The sequence below is a fragment of the Hemicordylus capensis genome, chromosome 6 (assembly GCF_027244095.1).
Source record: "Hemicordylus capensis ecotype Gifberg chromosome 6, rHemCap1.1.pri, whole genome shotgun sequence".
Lineage (NCBI taxonomy): Eukaryota > Metazoa > Chordata > Lepidosauria > Squamata > Cordylidae > Hemicordylus > Hemicordylus capensis.
In genome coordinates this window covers 77,460,623-77,480,559 of record NC_069662.1, presented here as the reverse complement: position 1 = coordinate 77,480,559, position 19,937 = coordinate 77,460,623, and the positions used below count along the sequence as shown (strand labels likewise).

The following is a 19,937-nucleotide window of genomic DNA, read 5'->3' as shown; positions in this document are numbered from 1 at the left end:
TTGATTGATTAAGTGCTGTCAAGTCAGTGTTGACTCTTAGCGACCACATAGATTCTCTCCAGGATGATCCATCTGCAACTTGGCTTTTAAGGTCTCTCAGTGGTGCATTCATTGCTGTCGTAATCGAGTCAATCCACCTTGCTGCTGGTCATCCTCAGATCAGATCACTTTATCTCAGTCATCGACCAGAACAAAAGAACATCATAAAAAAGCAATACGAGATTTACAGAAAATATAGCAAAACTTGGCCACCAAATTAGTACTCATAGCATTAAAATTAAACAGCAATAGATCACGATAAAATTTGTCTGAGTGGCCAGGAAAAGACTTCAGAAAAGGTGAAATAAGATTTAATCAAATGTCCCTGTAGAGGTCACAGTGTAAAATAACATGGGCGGTGGACTCAATAGCGCCTGAGCCACAAGGGCATAGGCGGGAAGAATATGGAATCCCCTTATACTTTCCCTCAAGTACAGCAGTGGGGAGTGCATTAAGACACGCAAGAGATAATGCACGTCTAAATTTGGGGAATGTTATATTGCTTACAGGTAAGTAATCAGCAGGTTTCAAATTAAAAAGCTGATTACCTACAAATAGGCCTCTTGGTATTTTGGCAGCTTCAACTTGTAATTCGGTATCAATGATATGTTGTTTATTGACCTTCATAGCTTGATCAAGTCCCAACCTGATAAGTTCTTCCAGTGGGAGCCCGTAAAGTTGTAATTTTATTTTGACCATCTGCTTCCATTTCCTGGTCATCCTCTTCTTCTCTTTCCTTCATCTTTCCCCAGCATATGGGCTTCTCAACGGAGCTGGATATTCACATAATGTGTCCAAAGTATGATAGTTTGAGCCTGGTCATTTGTGCCTTGAGTGAAAATTCTGGATTGATTTATTCTGTGATCCATTTGTTTGTTTTCCTGGCTGTCCTTGGGCTCCTCAAAAGTGTTCTCCAGCACCAAAGTTCAAAAGCATCAGTGCTTTTTCTATCTTGCTTCTTCAAAGTCCAGCTTTCACATCCATAGAGTGTCACGGAAAAACCATTGTCCGAACCATTCTAATCTTTGTAGGTGTAGACACGTCACGGCATCTAAATATCCTTTCCAGGGACTTCATTGCAACCCTACCAAGTGCTAGTCTGTGGCGTATTTCTTGACTGCTCGATCCTTTACTGTTGATGGTCGATCCTAAAAGGCAGAAACTATCCACCACTTCAATTTCTTCATTGTCAATTCTGAGGCTGGTTGCTGTACCTGTTGTCATTAGTTTAGTCTTCTTGAGATTTAGTCGTAGTCCCATTTTTTCACTGTGCTCCTTGACTTTCTTTACTAGAGCTTGCAGATCATCCGCATTCTCAGCTATCAGAGTGGTGTCATCAGCGTAGCACAGGTTATTGATGTTCCTTCCTCCAACTTTAAAACCACACTAATCTTCTTTCAGTCGAGCTTCTTTCAGTATATATTGAGCATATAAATTGAATAAATAAGGAGGAGGTATACAGTCTTGTCTTACTCCTTTGCTGATCTGGAACCAGTCTGTTTCATCATGTTCCGTCTGGACTGTGGCTTCCTGTCCTGTGTATAGGTTTTTCATGAAAACAATGAGATGTTCTGGGACATCCATTTTCCTAAGGATATTCCACAGCTTGACATGGTCGACGCAATCGAAGGCCTCTCTGTAGTCAATAAAGCACATATTGACTTCTTGCTGGTATTCTTTGGCTTTCCAAGGTGGCTAGCCTGGCTAATTCCCCCTCCCCTTAAACAAGGTTAACGGAGTGAGTGTTCTGTTAACCTTGTTTTTGTGGTCATATGTTGCTGCGGTGCATGACAACACATGAGTAGACCCCTGACTGGGAGGGCTAGGGGTTTGATGGTTTGCAAGAGAATGGGCTAAGCCCGTTCTCCCCACCAAACCCCATCTGGCGCGTCACGCGGTTTTTGTGAAGCACCTCGTTGACTACTATATACCATACCATAGTAGTAACCTCATCCTGACACACAACACATTTGCACTACAGTGGCCCAGATCATACAGTTGTTCAAATCTAGGTTTAACATGAGTTACTGACATTAGCGTGATTGTGGTAACCCATGCCAAGATGGGAATCTTGTATTATGTCAGGACATAAACCACTTTGGTAAGGGTTCAAACAGTTATACTAATGATTGTGTCAACTAGGCCAGTGTAAATTTCTTTTTTGAAATCTATTTGTTGGAGATAGTGGCTGACATCCTAACTAAAGAAGCCCCAGTGCTTCTCAGAAAGCAGTTGCACTGCATACTAACACAGCTCTGCTGCTTGCATGGGTGTGTGTGCTTATCTTCCCTTCTTCTGAAACTGTCCCTGAGGGTCATACAGTCCTTTCAGATTACAGGGAGTGCTTCCAGGGAAGGGGGAGATTGACGCATTAGTCCAGAATGCAGCTGGTGCTGGTGCTTCCTTAGGATGTCAGATAATATCTTAAACTTAAACATTCTGGAATTTTGCAAATTTTCAATTCAGGTAATTTGTCAAAACAAAAAATGCCAATATTGTTTGTACCTTAATGTACTATGTATGTATGTGTGTGTGTATGAATAGCTTTATCATGGTTATTGATCAGATGTACATGCTAACAAATAATACTACATTCAGATAAGAATTCAGTCCTACAGAGTACACCAACATAGAAGCCTCTTGTAGCGGCATCTAGGAAATATGGCTAGAAGTTAGCTGTTGGTGGATCTTAACAACAGTCGCATAAAATTTGGCATCGTTGTAGGTTATAGAAGGTTTCCTATCTGTAAGAAGGAGTGTGGCATAATAGTCAGCAGTTTGGCCAGAAAAATGTGATAGCAGGAGAGAAATAAGATTACGCCGACTATCCTTATAAAAAGAGCAAAACAACAGCACATGATGGACAGATTCAACCTCTTCTGAGCCACAAGGGCAAATTCGACTTGCCAAAGGAATTTTCAAAAACCTTCCAGATAAAACTGCTGATGGTAGGGAATCATATCTTGCTCTGAGAAACACCTTGTGTGATAGTAGGTAGCGAGCAGGCTAAAGTCACCAAAGCGCCCTCTTATGGTCTCCAAAATGGACCTTAAATCATACTGGTGTTCAATGTCCAAGATCCTCTGTTTGAAGATCTCCTTGGTTTGATTGTAATCTAATAATGACAAATATTCAGTAGAAAAGCCAAGTGCTGACAATTTGCCCAATTATGCTTGTGTCCAGGTGGATTGAAACCTATTGGCCAGCACAAAGGGGATCCCCTCCTAGAGGGGAGGACTGTCTATGCATGAATGAACAAGTGATGTATTTATATATTTGACTGAAAGGTTGTAATAGATCTGTAGATTCAGGAGACTAGACATCATGGCCTAACTCTGTGGTGCTGTTTTCTTTGGATCCCAGAATGGAAAACATCCGTCAGTGTGGAGTAGCTCTCTGCATTATGTTGGGGTTCTCAATCCTTACTGCCTCCATTGGAAGCTCAATTGTTAAAGACAGAGTATCTGGGGCAAAGCGTCTGCAGCACATCACTGGACTCAGCTATAAGACATATTGGCTTGCCAATTTTCTATACGATATGGTATGTATTTTGTACCTCTCTGCATAATACTGAGGCACTATTAAGACACCTCTGCTTTTAGAAATTTATAAATGTGTTGTTACACTTAGCAGTTTCTGCTCAGGCACGACATCCAAAGAATTTAAGAAAGCAGAAAGAGCTAATGGCCTCATTCACCCATCATGTGGTGGAACTACGATTCCAGTGTACCTGTGGTTCTGCTCCCCACCTGCCTCAGGCTCTCCTGTCCACTTTCAGATGAAAGGAAGAGCGTCCTCTCTGCAGTCAGTGAGACTGCAGAGAGGAGGAGGAACTGGCTATGCAGGCTTCCTTCTTGCTAGAAGGGCAACCAGCACAGCCAATCCTAGAGGGAGAGAGGGAGGAGCTTCGGTCTGGCTGAATTCAGTCTCTGCATTGGATTGAATGGAGGCTCCGTTGACCCTTGGTTTTGAGCAGTAAAACTTACTACAAATTGAGGGTTCCAATTGTAGTCTCTGGAGTGCAACCTTGGGACGCAAAAAGGACGGGACTGGAGTTGCACACATTCAGACATAACAGTGAGGAAGCCTTAGGCCCATACAACTCTGGTTCCCTGTTAAGTGCAAATGTGGCCAATGAAACAATCAACATTTCTCTAGAGAGGCCTGCATGAGGACCAGAATGAAGGCTAATGTAATATGTGAATAAGATTTAAAAGCGAGTACCATCACTGTTTCAGCACAGGAACCATTGCTATTTGCATATTTCTGTTTATTATCATATAAGATTATAGAAACTGGTTTGCTAACTCACTCCTGTAGGTATCATCATTGTTGGGACATTTTCTCATAAAGTGAAGACCTGAAATTTGGCGCACACTTGGTCTAATACAACCTGGTTAATAAGCTACTTGAGAATTGGGATAACAGAGGATTTAAATTGTTCCCCAAATTATTTCAAGAACTTCACATCACCTAGAAAACTGAAATTTGAAAAATACATAATGCAAGGCACCTTTATTTTTAGGAAAGTTTGAAAGGACATTTGTATGTGTAATGTACACAAAGTTTGGCACAGAGCAATCCCAGTTGCACAGGTGATAGAAAGTTAGTCTGTGGGATTTCTCTTCCCCCTTCAAACACTTGAGTTAGGATAGGGAAATCTGCTGTGGACCTTGAATCTGAAAATGGCACAAGCCACACATGTATGTATGGGTGTTCTCCATTCACACAAACGAATGGATTACAGAACTGGGATTTCCAGTAGCAGCCAAGAATGGATCTTTGCTTCCAGAATGCAAAGTGTATTAGTGTGATATATTTATGAGGAGGAGGAGAGCTGCAACAGAATGTTACATCTAAACTAGCTGGTTAAATTCACATAAATGTTATATTAATTGTTTCTTTTCTCTCTCTCTCTCTCTCTCTCTCTCTCTCTCTCTCTCTCTCTCTCTCTCTCTTTTTGCTCTGTAGCTGTTGTACCTAGTTCCAGTGAGCCTGTGCATTGGCATTATTACTGTTTTCCAGCTATCCGCCTTCACTTTCCGCGATAACTTGGCAGCCACTGCTCTCCTGCTGATTCTCTTTGGGTAGGTGATTGAAAGTGCTGCTTCAGAACTATAGCCTGTATTTCAGATGCAGAAATCTTCTGACTTTCTCTCCCCCCACTGCTTAGGAGCATGATAATTTTGCTTTGCTGATGATTAGGGTTTCGCAGAGCTGATTGAGAGAACAAGCTACAAACTGAGGCTTCACACGCTGTGGAGAGGGGAAGGGAAAGGTTTTCTACACTCGCCAGCAGAAAAGTCTCTCCCCACCACACCTACTGCAAAAAACCATTTAAAAGCCCCATGATCCCAATATCACGAACCCACATGCATTTACTATTAGAAATTGATGGTATACATCATGGCTAGAGGACTTCTCAAGATGAGGAAAATTAAATGCATAACCAGAATACTGAAATATGCTTGAGATTTCAAATGTTTTTCTGTAATGCTGTCAATCAAAACATTTGGGTAGTTTAACATTTTAATATTGTATAGAATACCTCTCTCTACCTGATGGAAAGGGGGAAAGTATACCATGTGTAACCACAGGGTGTGGAGCAATGTGGATCTTGATCTTTTCCTTGACAGCTGTTTTCCTACTCAAAATCCCACCTTCCTAGTCTGTCCGATGGGGGGAAAGCAGTTTTGGGGGGAGTTGATAGAAAATGAGTGTTTGTTTGGGTGTGGGTGTCACTCTTTGAGCACCCCCCCTTTTGAATACTCATCCCATCCCTAGAGTTACTTCTAAGTCTGCTCCATGTAGCAATGAGTTCTGCAGGTGGGTTGAGTGAGGCAACAGATCAGTCACATATGTTTTGGTGATGGGGTCCCAGGAATTGTGCTTGGGAGGTAAGTAGTTCTTCACTTGCATGTCCTAGAATGCTCCTCTTTCAGCAGCAGCAGCAGCAGCAGTACAAACTGCCAATGGTGTCTGCCGGAAGGTTATCCAGAATGGAATAGATTGGGATTGAGCTCAGTAACAGATGTTGGTGAAGGGATCTTGTTATTGACACCTAATGGTCAAAATTCTGTATTACATTTACTCATAATACATGCCAGCACAGAGGAAGCCAGATCACATATATGAGATGGAATGTTGAACTTCATGGGTCCCATTGCCATTCCATGCACATAAACTGGGAATGATAGGGAAAGGTACTTGTATTTACTAGTGTTTAATATAAGCAGAAATATATAATAGTAACACAATTACATGAATTTGTAGTTGCTGTTATGGAAGGTCTAGAGGGAAGGCCAAACAGAAACAAAGTTTCTTTATTGCCATACCTACATTTATTAATATAGTATTAGCGCTGTAGTGGTTGTGCTATGTTAGACCTCAAAATAACACCTAAAGGAGAATTAAACTTTCAAGGCCAGGAAACAACATTTTATTTATTCATTATGAGTTTATTATATTATTATTAATTTTTGGCTTGTATTTGTTTATTTCATGAAGTAGTTCTTCAGTGACGATTGTTTTGCTGTGTGTTCTACATATGATGTTATAAGCTAGATTGGATTCCTTGCAACATTTTTTGGAACTGTGAGAAGCCTCTGCAATATAATATGGAAACTGTTTAATAAAATATAGAGTATTAAAAAGCCACACACAAACCTTTACATTTCTGGAAGCGTATTTTAAAAACATCCCATGGACTTTGTTTCCTTAAATCAGGCTAGCTGATAATTTTAATACATCCAAGGTTCATACCTGAGCTCTTTGTTAAGTGTCCTTTCTCTCTTGGCAGTACAACTGCCAAGCGTGGTGTAGTGGCTAGAGTGCTGGACTAGGAACGGGGAGACCCGAGTTCAAATCCCCATTCAGCCATGATACTAGCTGGGTGACTCTGGGCCAGTCACTTCTCTCTCAGCCTAACCTACTTCACAGGGTTGTTGTGAGGAGAAACTTAAGTATGTAGTACACTGCTCTGGGCTCCTTGGAGGAAGAGCAGGATATAAAATGTAAAATAATAATACTAACTGTTTTACAGCATGTCATTTCATGTGCTAGTGTCCAAAATGATGCATTCTCATTTGATATGTACTTCATCTAATCTTTGCAGGAAAGAACAAAGCAAGGGGGAAAGGCAGCAACCATAATAATACATTTCACTTATATAGTGCTTTAGAGAGGGCAAGGCACTGGATATAGGAACATAGGAAGCTGCCATATACTGAGTCAGACTATTGGTCCATCTAGCTCTCAGCACCATCCATCCTTGTAAATAGGCCACTAACATGGGGAATATGATGGAAGTTCAATTTCTTGTACATCTCTTGCCGTGGATGAACTTCTTTCTTTAAGTTATTTAATTAAAAATACATTTGGTGCATTCTGGGCTTCAGGTGGGTTCTTTACTCTGCTCAGTATTGGAGACATAAACTACCAGGTATTTAGCTTGCCTATCAGGAACATAGGAAGCTGCCATATACTGAGTCAGACCATTGGTCTGTCTAGCTCAGTATTGTCTTCACAGACCAGCAATGGCTTCTCCAAGGTTGCAGGCAGGAATCTCTCTCAGCCCTATCTTGGAGATGCCAGGGAGAGAACTTGAAACCTTCTGCTCTTCCCAGAGCAGCTCCATCCCCTAAGGGGAATATCTTACAGTGCTTGCAGGTATAGTCTCCCATTCATATGCAACCAGGTTACTTGCTTAAGCTAAGGGGACAAGTCATGCTTGCTACCACAAGACCAGCTCTCCTCCCCATATATATTGGGCAGAATCCAGACTAAATTAATCATGACTAACTCCTACTGAAATTATTGGGACTTAAGCTAGTCATGACTAACTGTCTGGATCCTGCCCATTATTTTATAACCCTTACAACTCTGTAAGATAGGTCAGTTTATCCCTATATTGCTGATGGGTATCTAAGGCTAAGAGGAAGAGATTTAAATAAGGCCACCTATGGAACTCATCCTAAGGGTTGTTACTTATTATTATATTATTTATATTCAGAAGCTCATGCCCTCAAATGTGAAAAACTTGGCCCATTCAGAGGTGTACCTAGGTAATTTTGGAGCCTGGACCTAAAGGCCTTTGAAGCGCGCGCGCGCACACACACACACACACACACACACACACACACACACCCGCCACAAGTTAAGCAACATTTTTTAACATGTAGGTTCTTTAGGGCACAAACCACCCAAGACAGATGGAAGAGGAATTGGGGGCCCCAAGGGGTGCAGAGGCCCTGGACTTTGGCCCCAAACTCCAGGAGTAAGAGCACATCTGGGCACATTCCCTGAAAAATTAGACATCCTAGTTGTAGCAAAGCATAATGTCAGGGAGAATTGTTCATATACACAAGTGCTTATATGCACACAAATTTTCAAGGCCTCCATTTCTGCTTACTTTTTGATGGAAAGATTTATGAGATCAATGTGTGTCTGTGTATCCCTCTAAGAATTTTCATGTTTACAAGTGAATACAAACCAAGTTCACAGCAGATGGGAGGGGTTCCTTGGAGACCCCAATAGGTGTGTTTTTTGGCCAGTCCATCATCTTGTTTTCTAGAGAGTTGCCACTCAAAGTATAGGCAATGCCCATTTATAACCCATGTGCTGATAATTTGATACAAATCAAATTCACAGCACACAGGAAAGGGTCCTAAGTAAGAGTTACCATGCTAAAAGAAGTGGGAAATAGGCCCCATTCATTCAACTTAAAACTTTTTGTTGATTGAGTTCCCTCACACATCAAAAGCCCTGCCTTTTGTAAGCAGCTTTTCAGATGAAGTGATGGGGGGGAGGTGCGCAATAGGAAAGGCACCTTGGAAAATTACTGTGCATATAGAAATTTCCTGTGCAGCCCTCTGGAAGTCAGCCAGAGAATCTGGCCTTTTTTGTTTGTTGCTTTGTTTCTAATAGTTAAGCGTTTTTGCTGTCACATTTTGAAAGTTGCCAAGGATTCAGACATTTCACTTTTCAAACCCGGAATCTCAGGAGTCGAACATATGTCCACGGGGTGTGCAAAGATGCAAATCAAAGGATATGGGACTCTTCACATGATCAATCTAATGTCGGTTTGGTAGGAATCTGAGATTCCTGCTGTGTGTGCACACTCCTGCAGAGCTTGTTATATGAACCTAGGCTTTTTTGGCAATCTCCAATTGACCCTGCACCAATCTGCCATAAGCCACGATCGACAAGCCAATTTCAGATCCTAGATTATGAATCCTGGTTCAATTTCAAATTAGCATGTTGCCAACTGATGACTGCAAAAAACAAAAAAACAAAAAACATGATACGCTTTGCAAGGACCTCAGACTCTTGCTGGACTGACTTTAGGTTGATTATATGAAGAGCCCCTATATACGGATCCTTAGACAAGATGTTATCTTTTTTTAAACTGACCTCATTTCCTTCGCTGATTCTGCATTGACTGTCTGACACACAATGCTCTAAACATGATGGACAGCAGGGGCAGGACTGAGGCTTGCAGCTGACAAGCATACATTCATGCATGTTGCCACCCTGACTACACCGTCCATCCATTCCTTCTCTTTGGCAGCACATAGATTGCACTGGTGAGTTTACCTGTGTACAAATGTACATGCAATTCTTTAGCAGCTCAGCAATATACATTGATGTTTAAGTGTCAACTGTTGCATCAAGCATCTTTCTGCTTTAAGTAATGGATCGTGGTAACATGCCTTCTGTGTCAGGTTTAAACTATTAGTTGGGCATCATTTTCTCTGCTCTTGGTTTCAGTTCCAGCACACTAGAATATTTTTTTTGCTACTTGTGAAATCTATAAAGATGGATGGCAGCTCTGTGCCCCGGGTTATTCCTCATCGCATTTCTTTTACTCTAGCTCATTGGAGCTGAATTGCTGAAAATGGGATGGTTGTTTGAAAAATCAAAATTGCGAGCTATGTGGAGCTTGAATATAGAAGTACCTGGGGCTGGCAAATTGACAAAGTAACCAATTCTACTTGATCCTGTCATAGTACTGATAGATATATGGTAAATATATGAGAGGATGGCAAGCTGTGCAGGAAAGTGAAGATGACAGAATCAGAGGGTGCTATAAATACAGGCAATAGTCTCTTTTTTCTAGTGACAATAAGGGTGTTCAACAGAGCTTTTAAAAGAATAAACTCTAAGGCAATTAGGTGTAATGGTTAGAGAGATTAATATAATAATAATAATAATAATAATAATAAATGGACAGACTGTTTATTATTAGTAAGTCTAATTGAAATTAGTGAGACTTCAGTTATTCACTTACCACATTTATTTCAGTGATGCTTAGTTATGACTGATTAGTCTGGGTGCTGCCCAGTGACGATATGTACCCCTGTCTTGGTCTTGTTTCAGTTATGCAACCCTTCCATGGATGTACCTGATGTCACGTTTCTTCTCCAGTTCAGATGTCGCTTTCATTTTCTACATATCCTTAAATTTTGTGTCAGGCCTTTGCACGATGCTGGTGACCCTCCTGCCTCGTTTGTTAGCTGTGATTTCTAAACAAAAGGTCAGTAAGAATTCATTTGCTCATGTGCCATTTACAGGAAAAGTCTGTATGTCTTCACATGAATTAATTATTTCTTTTAAAATTCAAATTAATGATCTCCCTTCCCTCTTTTTGTTGATCCTAGCAACATTTTTTAAATGCTCTCAAGATTATCTTTGTTTTATTGAATTCCCCAAACAGATATTTTGCAAATGTATGTGATTTTATTGAAAGTGGGACATTTTCTAGCCCATTCATTCTTTATTGGCACATAACAGGAACAATTCCAGTCTACTGAACATATAATATGTGTTGCAGAACTTTTTGGAAGGAACACATATTGACTTACACTATAAGCTTACTTGTTAAAGTGTCTAATGAGTTATAATAATTCTATCTATCTATCTATCTATCTAGCTATCTATTATATTTATATACCACTTGATATGTGTATCTCTAGGTGGTGCACATAATTTAAAACACAACAAATATAAAACAGAGTAAAAACAGTTAAAACAATTTCACATAATAAAAAGTTAAAGCAGTTTCATGGGATAAAAATAAACAGTTTTTAAAACTAGAATTAATTTCAGAGAAAAGCTTGAGAAAACAGGTGTGTCTTGAGGGTCTTCCTAAAAGCAAGCAGAGATGGAGATGTTCTTATTGAGACAGGAAGCATATTCCAAAGCCCTGGGGCAGCCACAGAGAAGGCCCAGTCCCAAGTTGCCACCAAACAAGCTGGTGGTAACCATAACAGGACCTCTCCAGATGATCTTAATATACAACAGGGTTCATGACAAAGAAGAATGTGAGATCTTCCTTGCAGAACATAGCTAGATATAGAACTCTCATCAGTCAATGGAGATTATTCTTGAAATAGCTTTGATTTTCCAAGTTGTATCTAAAGAGTGTGGTTTGGTGTAAGCACCTCTCAGGTAACTTCTTTGAGAATAAGGCATACAGTGGTATATCCAGCAAGGGCACCAGAGGGTATGGTACCATGCTATTACCAGAAACAAGCTCCAAATGTGTGTAAGTGGGTTTGTGTTCATCTGATTTTTAAATTGTACTTCAACTAAAATGTCTGTAAGCTTCGTGTGTGTGTGTGTGTGTGTGTGTGTGTGCACACGCGTGCACGCACACACACACACACACACACACACACACAGAGTTTAGGACAAGAAAAAGAGGAAACAGAAATAGCCATAGAAAAATAAATTTATTGAAAGAAATCCTGTGCCCAATGTATTTGGCAGTAAGTCTTCCTCACTGGCTGAGTGTCTCCAGGATGGGACAATCTTTGGTTCCAGGCAAGTATCTCTTCTTGGCTGACAAGCAAGGTCCATCTGTAATTGTATACGTCTTCCTCTACTTATACAGTTGGATTTTTTTCTTCTTCTGCTTTTATTTATATATGAAGGTGAGGAGGTTTTCTTTCAGGCTCTGTCTGGAAGTGTGTGGTGGAGGGAGCCCCTTCTCATAGGGGAGTATATGAACAGGAAGGATCCACCAGCAATAATGACACCTTCTCTTAGTCCTGCCTGTCCGCTAAGAGGAGGTAGTTACCTAAAGTAAAGATTAGCGCACCCCAGAACACTTGAAAAAAGATTCTAGGGATGTACCCAAACCATGGTTCAAAGCACGGTACAAGCACTTATAAGGGAATTAGGAAAGGGACTTTAAGAAAAAGGAGAACAGGTGCCTATCTGCTCTCTGCTGCCCTTTCCAGCCCCCAAAAGTCCCATGCTCTGTCAGCACTCACATGGCACCTGCACAATTTTTAGTGAGTGGTTATGTTCATTTTTGTACCTTCCCTTCCTAGGTTGTTTGTAAAACTCCAACAATCTGGGAGGAGGTCAGCTCAACCCTGTAAAGGTAAAACTAGACATTACAAGGGTGGCATGTCAATCACTGAGAGGAGTAGCCTCACGTCTCTCTGTGTCTCCTAGGTAATGTCTAGATTTTAAAAGGAGTGTGATTTTATATTGTTACATTCAGAATTTTCCCACTTCACTTAATTGGTTATTTCTTTTGTTGGGAGGAGTGGAGCAGAAGAGGATGGGACTTGTCTTGGTGCATGATAACATGTTGCCACACTTATTTTATAGGGATGTGAAAAACGTTTTGATGTCAAATTGTTTCAACTCGAAATGGGCCATTTCAGGTGTTTGAAGCTAGAAACAAAATGCCCTCTAAATAAAGGGTCTGTTTCAAGCTTGGAACAAATGAAAAATCTATTTTTTGCACATTCCTATTATTTTATGATGTTATGAGGAAGATGGGGGAATTGCCACTGATAGCAGCCACATGTTCTTCATTATGTCTAGTTTTGCCCCAAATATTTCTGTATTCATCATCACTGTCCTCTCTCTTTTCTCCCTTCTCTGCAGAGTTTTCAGAATATCTACAACATCCTCAAATGGGCCTTCATTGTTTTCCCACAGTTTTGTTTAGGACAAGGTTTAATAGAACTCTCCTATAACCAAATTAAGTCTGACTTAACACGGAACTTTGGAATAAATTCTTATGTGACTCCTTTTGAGATGGATTTCTTGGGCTGGATCTTCACAGAAATGGCTCTGCAGGGTACATTTCTCCTTTTCCTGCGCATCCTACTACATTGGGACTTGCTCCAAAAACCAAGGTTTGCAATGGGTTATTTTTAGCCAGTTGCCAGCAGTGGCAGCATGTGCATATCAGGGAGTACAACAATATGGAGGGACCCAGCTTTTCAGAGGACTTGGGTTCTGAGGATGCTGTTTCTTGTGTGGGAGCTCCAGATTTGGGGTATTTTCAGACTCTGACCCAGTGTCAGGACCCAGCTCTGGGTCCAGTGTCGATCTACTAGGGTCAGCTTCAGAGCCACCAATCAGGATCATGATACTAATAGCCACTGATACTCCAGTCCTCTCTAAATTTATCAAATCCCATTTTAAATCTAAATCTAAACAGTAGAAATTCCCAGTGAATTGCCCTCCATGAAATTAGGATACCTTATTCATCAATATCACTTTTCCTGTTGCGATCTTCATGGCTCTACCCAACCACCATATAAGGAAGGAAATGTAGTAAAAAAATTGACTGTATGCTGTCACCAATTTGGGCATTCACTGTTCTTTTTCCCTTGCTCTTAGGGGCCATAGCTATATCACTAATGCCACAGTCTTGACTTCAGAAGACACAGACGTAGAGCTGGAACGAAACAGGGTTTTTGGAGGAAAAACCAATAATGACATCCTTCTGTTGTACAACCTTAGGAAGAGTTATCGAGGTTTCAACAAGAGAAACATTGCTGTGAAAGACATTAGTCTGGGGATACAGAGAGGAGAGGTAAAATTATCTGTTCCTATTTTTTCATTTTGTTCCTCCTATCTTTCCCCCCCCCAAATATCCATTTGAGCAATTAAATGGACCTATTCAGACTATCTGAAGTCAGTAATTAATACCAGAAACTTTCTAAATTTGATAATGTTTATGAGGGCAGATTGACAACACATCTTTGCTATTTTATTAAGATGTTTGGGATTTGTCTCTTCTGGCTGCCAACATTTGCTTTCAAAAATATTGGATTTCTGGGCAGAAGTAGGGGAGGCCAGTGGTAGAATGTAGAAGCAAAGAATGTAGAATTCTTTTTAAAAGGAATATTTAGGAACATAGGAAACTGCCTTATACCGAGTCAGACCATTGGTCCATCTAGCTCAGTATTTTCTATACAGACTGGCAGTGCCTCTCCAAGTTTACAGGCAGGAGTCTCTCTCAGCCCTATTTGGAGATGCCAGGGAGGGAACTTGGAACCTTCTGCATGCTTGCATGCAGATGCTCTTCCCAGGGTGGCCCCATCCCCAAAGGGGAATATCTTACAGTGCCCACATATAGACTCCCATTCATATGTAAACCATAGCAGTCCCTGCTTAGCAAAGGGACAATTGATGCTTTCTACCACAAGATCAGCTCTCCTCTCGTGAAAATATGGGAAAATGCAATGTGTTGGTAAAACTGCATATTATTGACATGCAGCGAAGGGCACCTTTGTTGAATTATGCGTTCATAGGGAAACAGAAAAAGCTGAATACACAATCAAATGTAATTTTTGAAGATCAACAGTTGGAAAACTTTTTCACCTTTTTTGTTGAGGATAAAGCTAAATTTTGGGGTCAGACAGGAGCCAGGCTAGTACGTCCTGAGAAGTGTTATGGTGGGGCTGGTATTAAAATGTCTAGGTCTAGTAACGTCTGTGTAACCTCAAAGCTTCTAGCATATTGGAAATTAGTTGTCAAACAGAGGCATAGCTACCCCTACTCTCCATTTGTTGTAAACAGGACATGCCAACAAAACCCCAGAGACTGTGCCATTGTTGATTACATGAGTATGTTTCAGAGAGGAATAGTATGCAGGAAAAACCTGCTGTGTTACCAAACAACCTCATAATTAAATTGCCCTTGCAAAGTTCACACTACTGTATCTCAACATTCTTAAGCTTGCCACAGCTTGTGGCCAAACTAGATGATATGCAGATTGCATGACTATGGCCTGCATATTTGTGTTTCTTTTAAAAAGGACAAATAGCAGTCTTGTGGGGCCCTGATCGGGGCAACATCAGCAGCTGGCCATGTTGGGCACCAACCTTGAGGGTTCATGGCTGACCTCTGAGGCCCAAGGCCCTTACGGTGGTTCCAGGAAGAGACAGAGCTGCTGTGAGTCTTCTGCTTGGCCACTGCCTTTTCCCACACACCTCCCCACCTGCAAATAGGACTGTCTTCACCTCTGGGGGACATTCCCATTTGTGATGGGGAGGGAGGTGGAACAAACAGAAGACTTGTGGTACTGATGCCTTCTCCCACCCTCCCCACTGGCATTGGCAAATGAAATTTCAATGAGGCAGGGGTCTGTGTGAGGAAAGTTTGTTTGCCAGAGGGGAGAAGGAAAAGGATTCAGTATTGATGGCAGCTCCTTTGCCTGCCCATTGCCAAATCCCCTTTGCACATGCACGTCCAGGAAAAAATATTCAGATTCAGAAGTGTTTGTGCTGAAAGGTAGTGTTGCTAAGCATGCTGTTCTGCATAGATATGGTGTTTATTCGTTTCTTTTAGTGCTTTGGCCTCCTGGGGGTGAATGGAGCAGGGAAAAGCACCACATTTAAGATGTTGACTGGAGATGTGACTCCATCGGCAGGACGTGCCATTATCCGAACTCCTACAGGGTAAATGCATATAGAGTTTGATCAAAATATTATTGCTCAATGAAACTAACAATCAAAACCAAGAAAAGAAACAGCACACTTCCATACTTTTAAATTGTAGACTACATAATTATTATCATAATATATCAATGGGGAGAAAAAGATTTGAAAAGCCAAACGATTAGACTAAACATTAGATTTGAACATTGTTTCATCCTGGCAGACTAGTGAATTGGGAATGTTCCTGTGCAGTGATAATAGAATAGGAAAGAGGGAAATTCCAGCATGTAAACATTCACATAGGCAGTGTCACAAACAGTTAAATCAATACCACATCAAAAGGTGATGAGCAACACATAGGACAAAATGTTTTCCTGATCACCCACAGCTTCTTAGTTAATCAGAAAGCTGAGTGACGGACAGGAAGAGGAGAGTTTAACAAAAAGGTTCACTTTTCATTTGTTCTACCAGAATACTCAACAATTCTTCTTCCATGTATTGTGTTCTAAATCTTTTAGACAGCCAGATTTGAGACTTATATTCTTCCTTCATCATTCTGATCTCTTCTGATTTTGCCTTTAGTCATTTTCTTGGACAAAGTTGTTGGCAATACCATGGTAAGTTGCCCAAGAACTGAGCTTGCCACAACAAAACAAAGAGGCCCTTCACACAATTAGTGTGAAGCACCTTACTGGGCTCTCCCCACAGACGATCAAGCCTGCAGCCCTGGGCAGCTGGATCGGCCACCCACATGACTACCAGCTCCGTCATGGAGCCTGTGGGGGCTGCAGGGATCAGGGGCCGCCTGCCTCCGGATGCCCCAGGATGCCCCATGTGAGCACGCGGGGCATTCTGGAGAGACCCCTGAGGCCAGGAGGCTGGCTGCAGCCTCCTGGTTGGGGGGTCTTCTTGTGTGCCGCCATGCGCCATGGTGGCACATGAATAAAAAAACAAGGTTAACGGAGCACTTGCTCCATTAACCTCATTTAAGGGGAGAGGGAATGAGGCAGGATAACCACCTTGGAACCACCGGGCTTGCCTATGAGCCCAGTGGTTCCCATGATCACTAGAAAGCAGGCTAGGCTCCCTTAGCCCACTTTCTATGGATCGTGGGAATAGCTTCAAAGCACTGTATAAGCCAGCTCAGCTCTTCTACAATAGAATCAATACTTTACAATATAGCCTACCACCTTTGCATGTTATTCGGTTTGCAACAGAATTTTGCTGTGTTGCAGAATAGTTTGCATGGATCTAGAAAGCTCAGCTCTTGGACAACTGCTAGAACACAACAGAGATCTTTACAAGGGCTCAACTCCTTTGCAAGTTAACCAAGATACGGCTTGCTAAATCTACTATTATAATCAGCTTGTTAAGTCTACTATTAAATGTACTATTATAATCTTATGGTCATAGCTTTTTAATTATGTAAATAGAGTACCAGTCAGTGGAAGGAAAGCTTTTCAGTGATAAGCTTCTTATTTGACTGCTACCTTCATTGAATTGTCTGAATCGTCAATAGTTTAAAAAGTGTCAATCAATTTTTGTTTCCCAAAATGAGGTAGTAATCCAGACAAATGTGCATGTTCCTATTGTTGGAAATTTATTGTTCAGAAGCTACCCTTACAAATTCTCAAAATGCACTTTAAACTCCCCCATCCTCCAAACAGTAGTTTGGATATGAGTCATGAGAGCTTTTTAAGTGATCTGCCTGAAACCAAATTGCCCTTTTAAGTGGGAGAGTTTCTAAGAGGGAAGTCTTAGGGGGAAAATGATTGTGTGAATGGATGGTGCATGTATATCCCTCTGGTTTGCAACCTAGAATTGGTGTCATACTTATAGTAAATGGGAAGAAAGGAAGTGCTGTTAGAGATGCAGATTAGGACTGTGCAAATCAGAAGAACTGGAAGCTCAACTTCCCCGCCAGGAGGAGGCAGCCAATTGTGGCATAATTGCCCCAGATAATACAGTGGTGGTAGGTTGGGGTTCTTTAAATTCTGACCCAGAACTGGCATGGGAAAAACTGGGTGGCTGCAGAGAATCTCGGGAGTGTCTGGGGGTTAGTGGGGATTGATGCAAGGAAGGCTGAGAATGAGCGCAGGGATCCCTGGGGGCAGTAGTTCCTCCCAGAGCTTCTCCCATAGGAGGGAAGGAACCTTCCTCTGGGAAGAACTACAGCCCCCAGGCATCCCTGTGCTGCTTCTCAGCTGCCATGCACATGTTCCTAGCTTTCCCTGCATCACTCCACACTGCTCCCCTGGATATTCCTGACTCTCCACGGCTGCCTAGCTTTCCCAGCAGCAGTGCTAGGTGGGTCAGCAATTAAAGAACTCCCACCCCATTCCCCATCACCATACTACCTGCAGCAATTGCCCCATGATCAACTCTGCCTCATGGTGGGTGGAATTCCAACGTGGGCTTCCGAGTCGTCTGACTTGCCCAGTACTAATGTAGATTATTTCTTGACTGTGATATAATCAGCATTATAGCCTCACTATTAACTGTTATGTTCTAGTCGTTCACATACAGGCAGACAGCATTTGGTTCTGAGTAACAACAACAAACTTTTAGTCAGTCCTCCATTACAGATATCTGGTAATATAAAGAATGAAGAATATTTAGGATGCACTCTGCTACCCACTGTGGTAACCTGAGGGAATTCAGTGCTCGTAAATTCTAGCATTCGTGAAATTACATTGGCCCAGTTCAGATGTAACAGGAAAACGGAGTCCCTTTACCTCCAGTTTCCCAAACTGAATGACTGAATTCAGAGAAATGGAATTTGCGAGGGAAAGCAACCACAGTTTCCCTTGCCAAACTCCACTCTGAACCTTTGGTCAGAGTGCAGTATCGCCACTGCAAACTCAATTTCTTCAGTGCCAGCATTACATCTGAATGCTGGCACCGCAGTTTGGGCCACATAGAGCTGGAGTTGTGGGAGGAAGCTCCTCCCTCCCTCGGGCCCAAGTGACTGTGCAGGTTGTCCATCTGTCAAGAAGGAAGTCTGCACAGACAGCTCCCCCATCTCTCTGCAGTTTCGCTGACTGCAGGGAGGCAGCTCTCTCCAACATTCATGTATGAGAGAGCAGGGGAGGGGGCATGGAACCATGGGTCCATTGGACCCACGATTCCATGTTAGGTCTGACCCGGGCCCCTGACAACACTTCTAAAACATTACTGTATTGGGGTTTGACAAGTTTTTATTTTATTTTGCATATTTATATGCTAGTCACCTTAAGTGGTGCAGTGGGGAAATGCTTGACTAACAAGCAGAAGGTTGCCGGTTCAAATCCCTGCTGCTACTATATCAGGCAGCAGTGATATAGGAAGGTGCTGAAAGGCATTATCTCATACTGCTCTGGAGGAGGCAATGGTAAACCCCTCCTGTATTCTACCAAAGACAACCACAGGGCTCTGTGGGCGCCACAAGTCAAAACTGGCTAGATGACACACTTTACCTTTATATTTATATGCTGCCGAAAACACACATTTCTAGGTGGCTTACACAAGGTTAAAATATTTCACAAATCAAAACAAACAAAACATTTAAAGCAATTTAAAAGTTAACCTTAAGCCTGGTTGAACAAGTGTGTTTTAAGGGTTAAAAACAAAACAAAACAAACCTACCAGAGATGATGAAGCTCTTATTCCAACTGGGAGCATGATTCATTTTTGAAAAATATTTATTTTATTATTTTGTCTATAATATAAACAGAAAAATGTAAGAAAAATAGAAAAGAAAGAAAGAAAAGATTACTCAATCAAAGTAATTACAAAGATTCTCATTACATTCTGTATACATCCTCCTGAATCCTTTCCACCACCATCTCTCTCTCCCCCACTCTGGCTTCTCCTATCTGAAAGATAGATGGCTGCAATTTTTTTTTTAAAAAAACCTAACAGTAAGACCAATTAAAAAAATTGTGTACCTGGTATCTATACAGAGCAATCTGCATTAAATTTCTCTACAAAGAGAATCCAAATTTTGGATGAAGGACCAAATCCTGTAATATATTATATTGAATAAATGGCTCCCACGTCTGAAAGAAATTTTTTTCCAGATTTGTTCTTAGTATATGCAGTAATTTTAGCCATTGATGCATAATCCCAAAGTTTGAGAAGCCAATCATCTAAAGACAGGGTCAGATTTGTTTTCCAACAAGAAGCTTAGAGAATTCTTGTCACTGTTATATATAAAGAAAGTTCAGT

The 19,937-nt window shown here is 41.4% G+C and overlaps 1 protein-coding gene across 1 annotated transcript in view; it reads left to right on the top strand.

Moving 5' to 3' along the window:
- ABCA13 (ATP binding cassette subfamily A member 13) overlaps positions 1 to 19,937 on the top strand; it is a 293,809-nt gene that overhangs the window by 180,794 nt on the left and 93,078 nt on the right. Inside the window, exons 34-39 of the mRNA XM_053266156.1 lie at positions 3,403 to 3,580; positions 5,011 to 5,126; positions 10,417 to 10,573; positions 12,943 to 13,196; positions 13,687 to 13,882; positions 15,643 to 15,752. Coding sequence (XP_053122131.1) covers positions 3,403 to 3,580; positions 5,011 to 5,126; positions 10,417 to 10,573; positions 12,943 to 13,196; positions 13,687 to 13,882; positions 15,643 to 15,752 — 1,011 coding nt within the window. The remainder of the gene's footprint in view (positions 1 to 3,402; positions 3,581 to 5,010; positions 5,127 to 10,416; positions 10,574 to 12,942; positions 13,197 to 13,686; positions 13,883 to 15,642; positions 15,753 to 19,937) is intronic.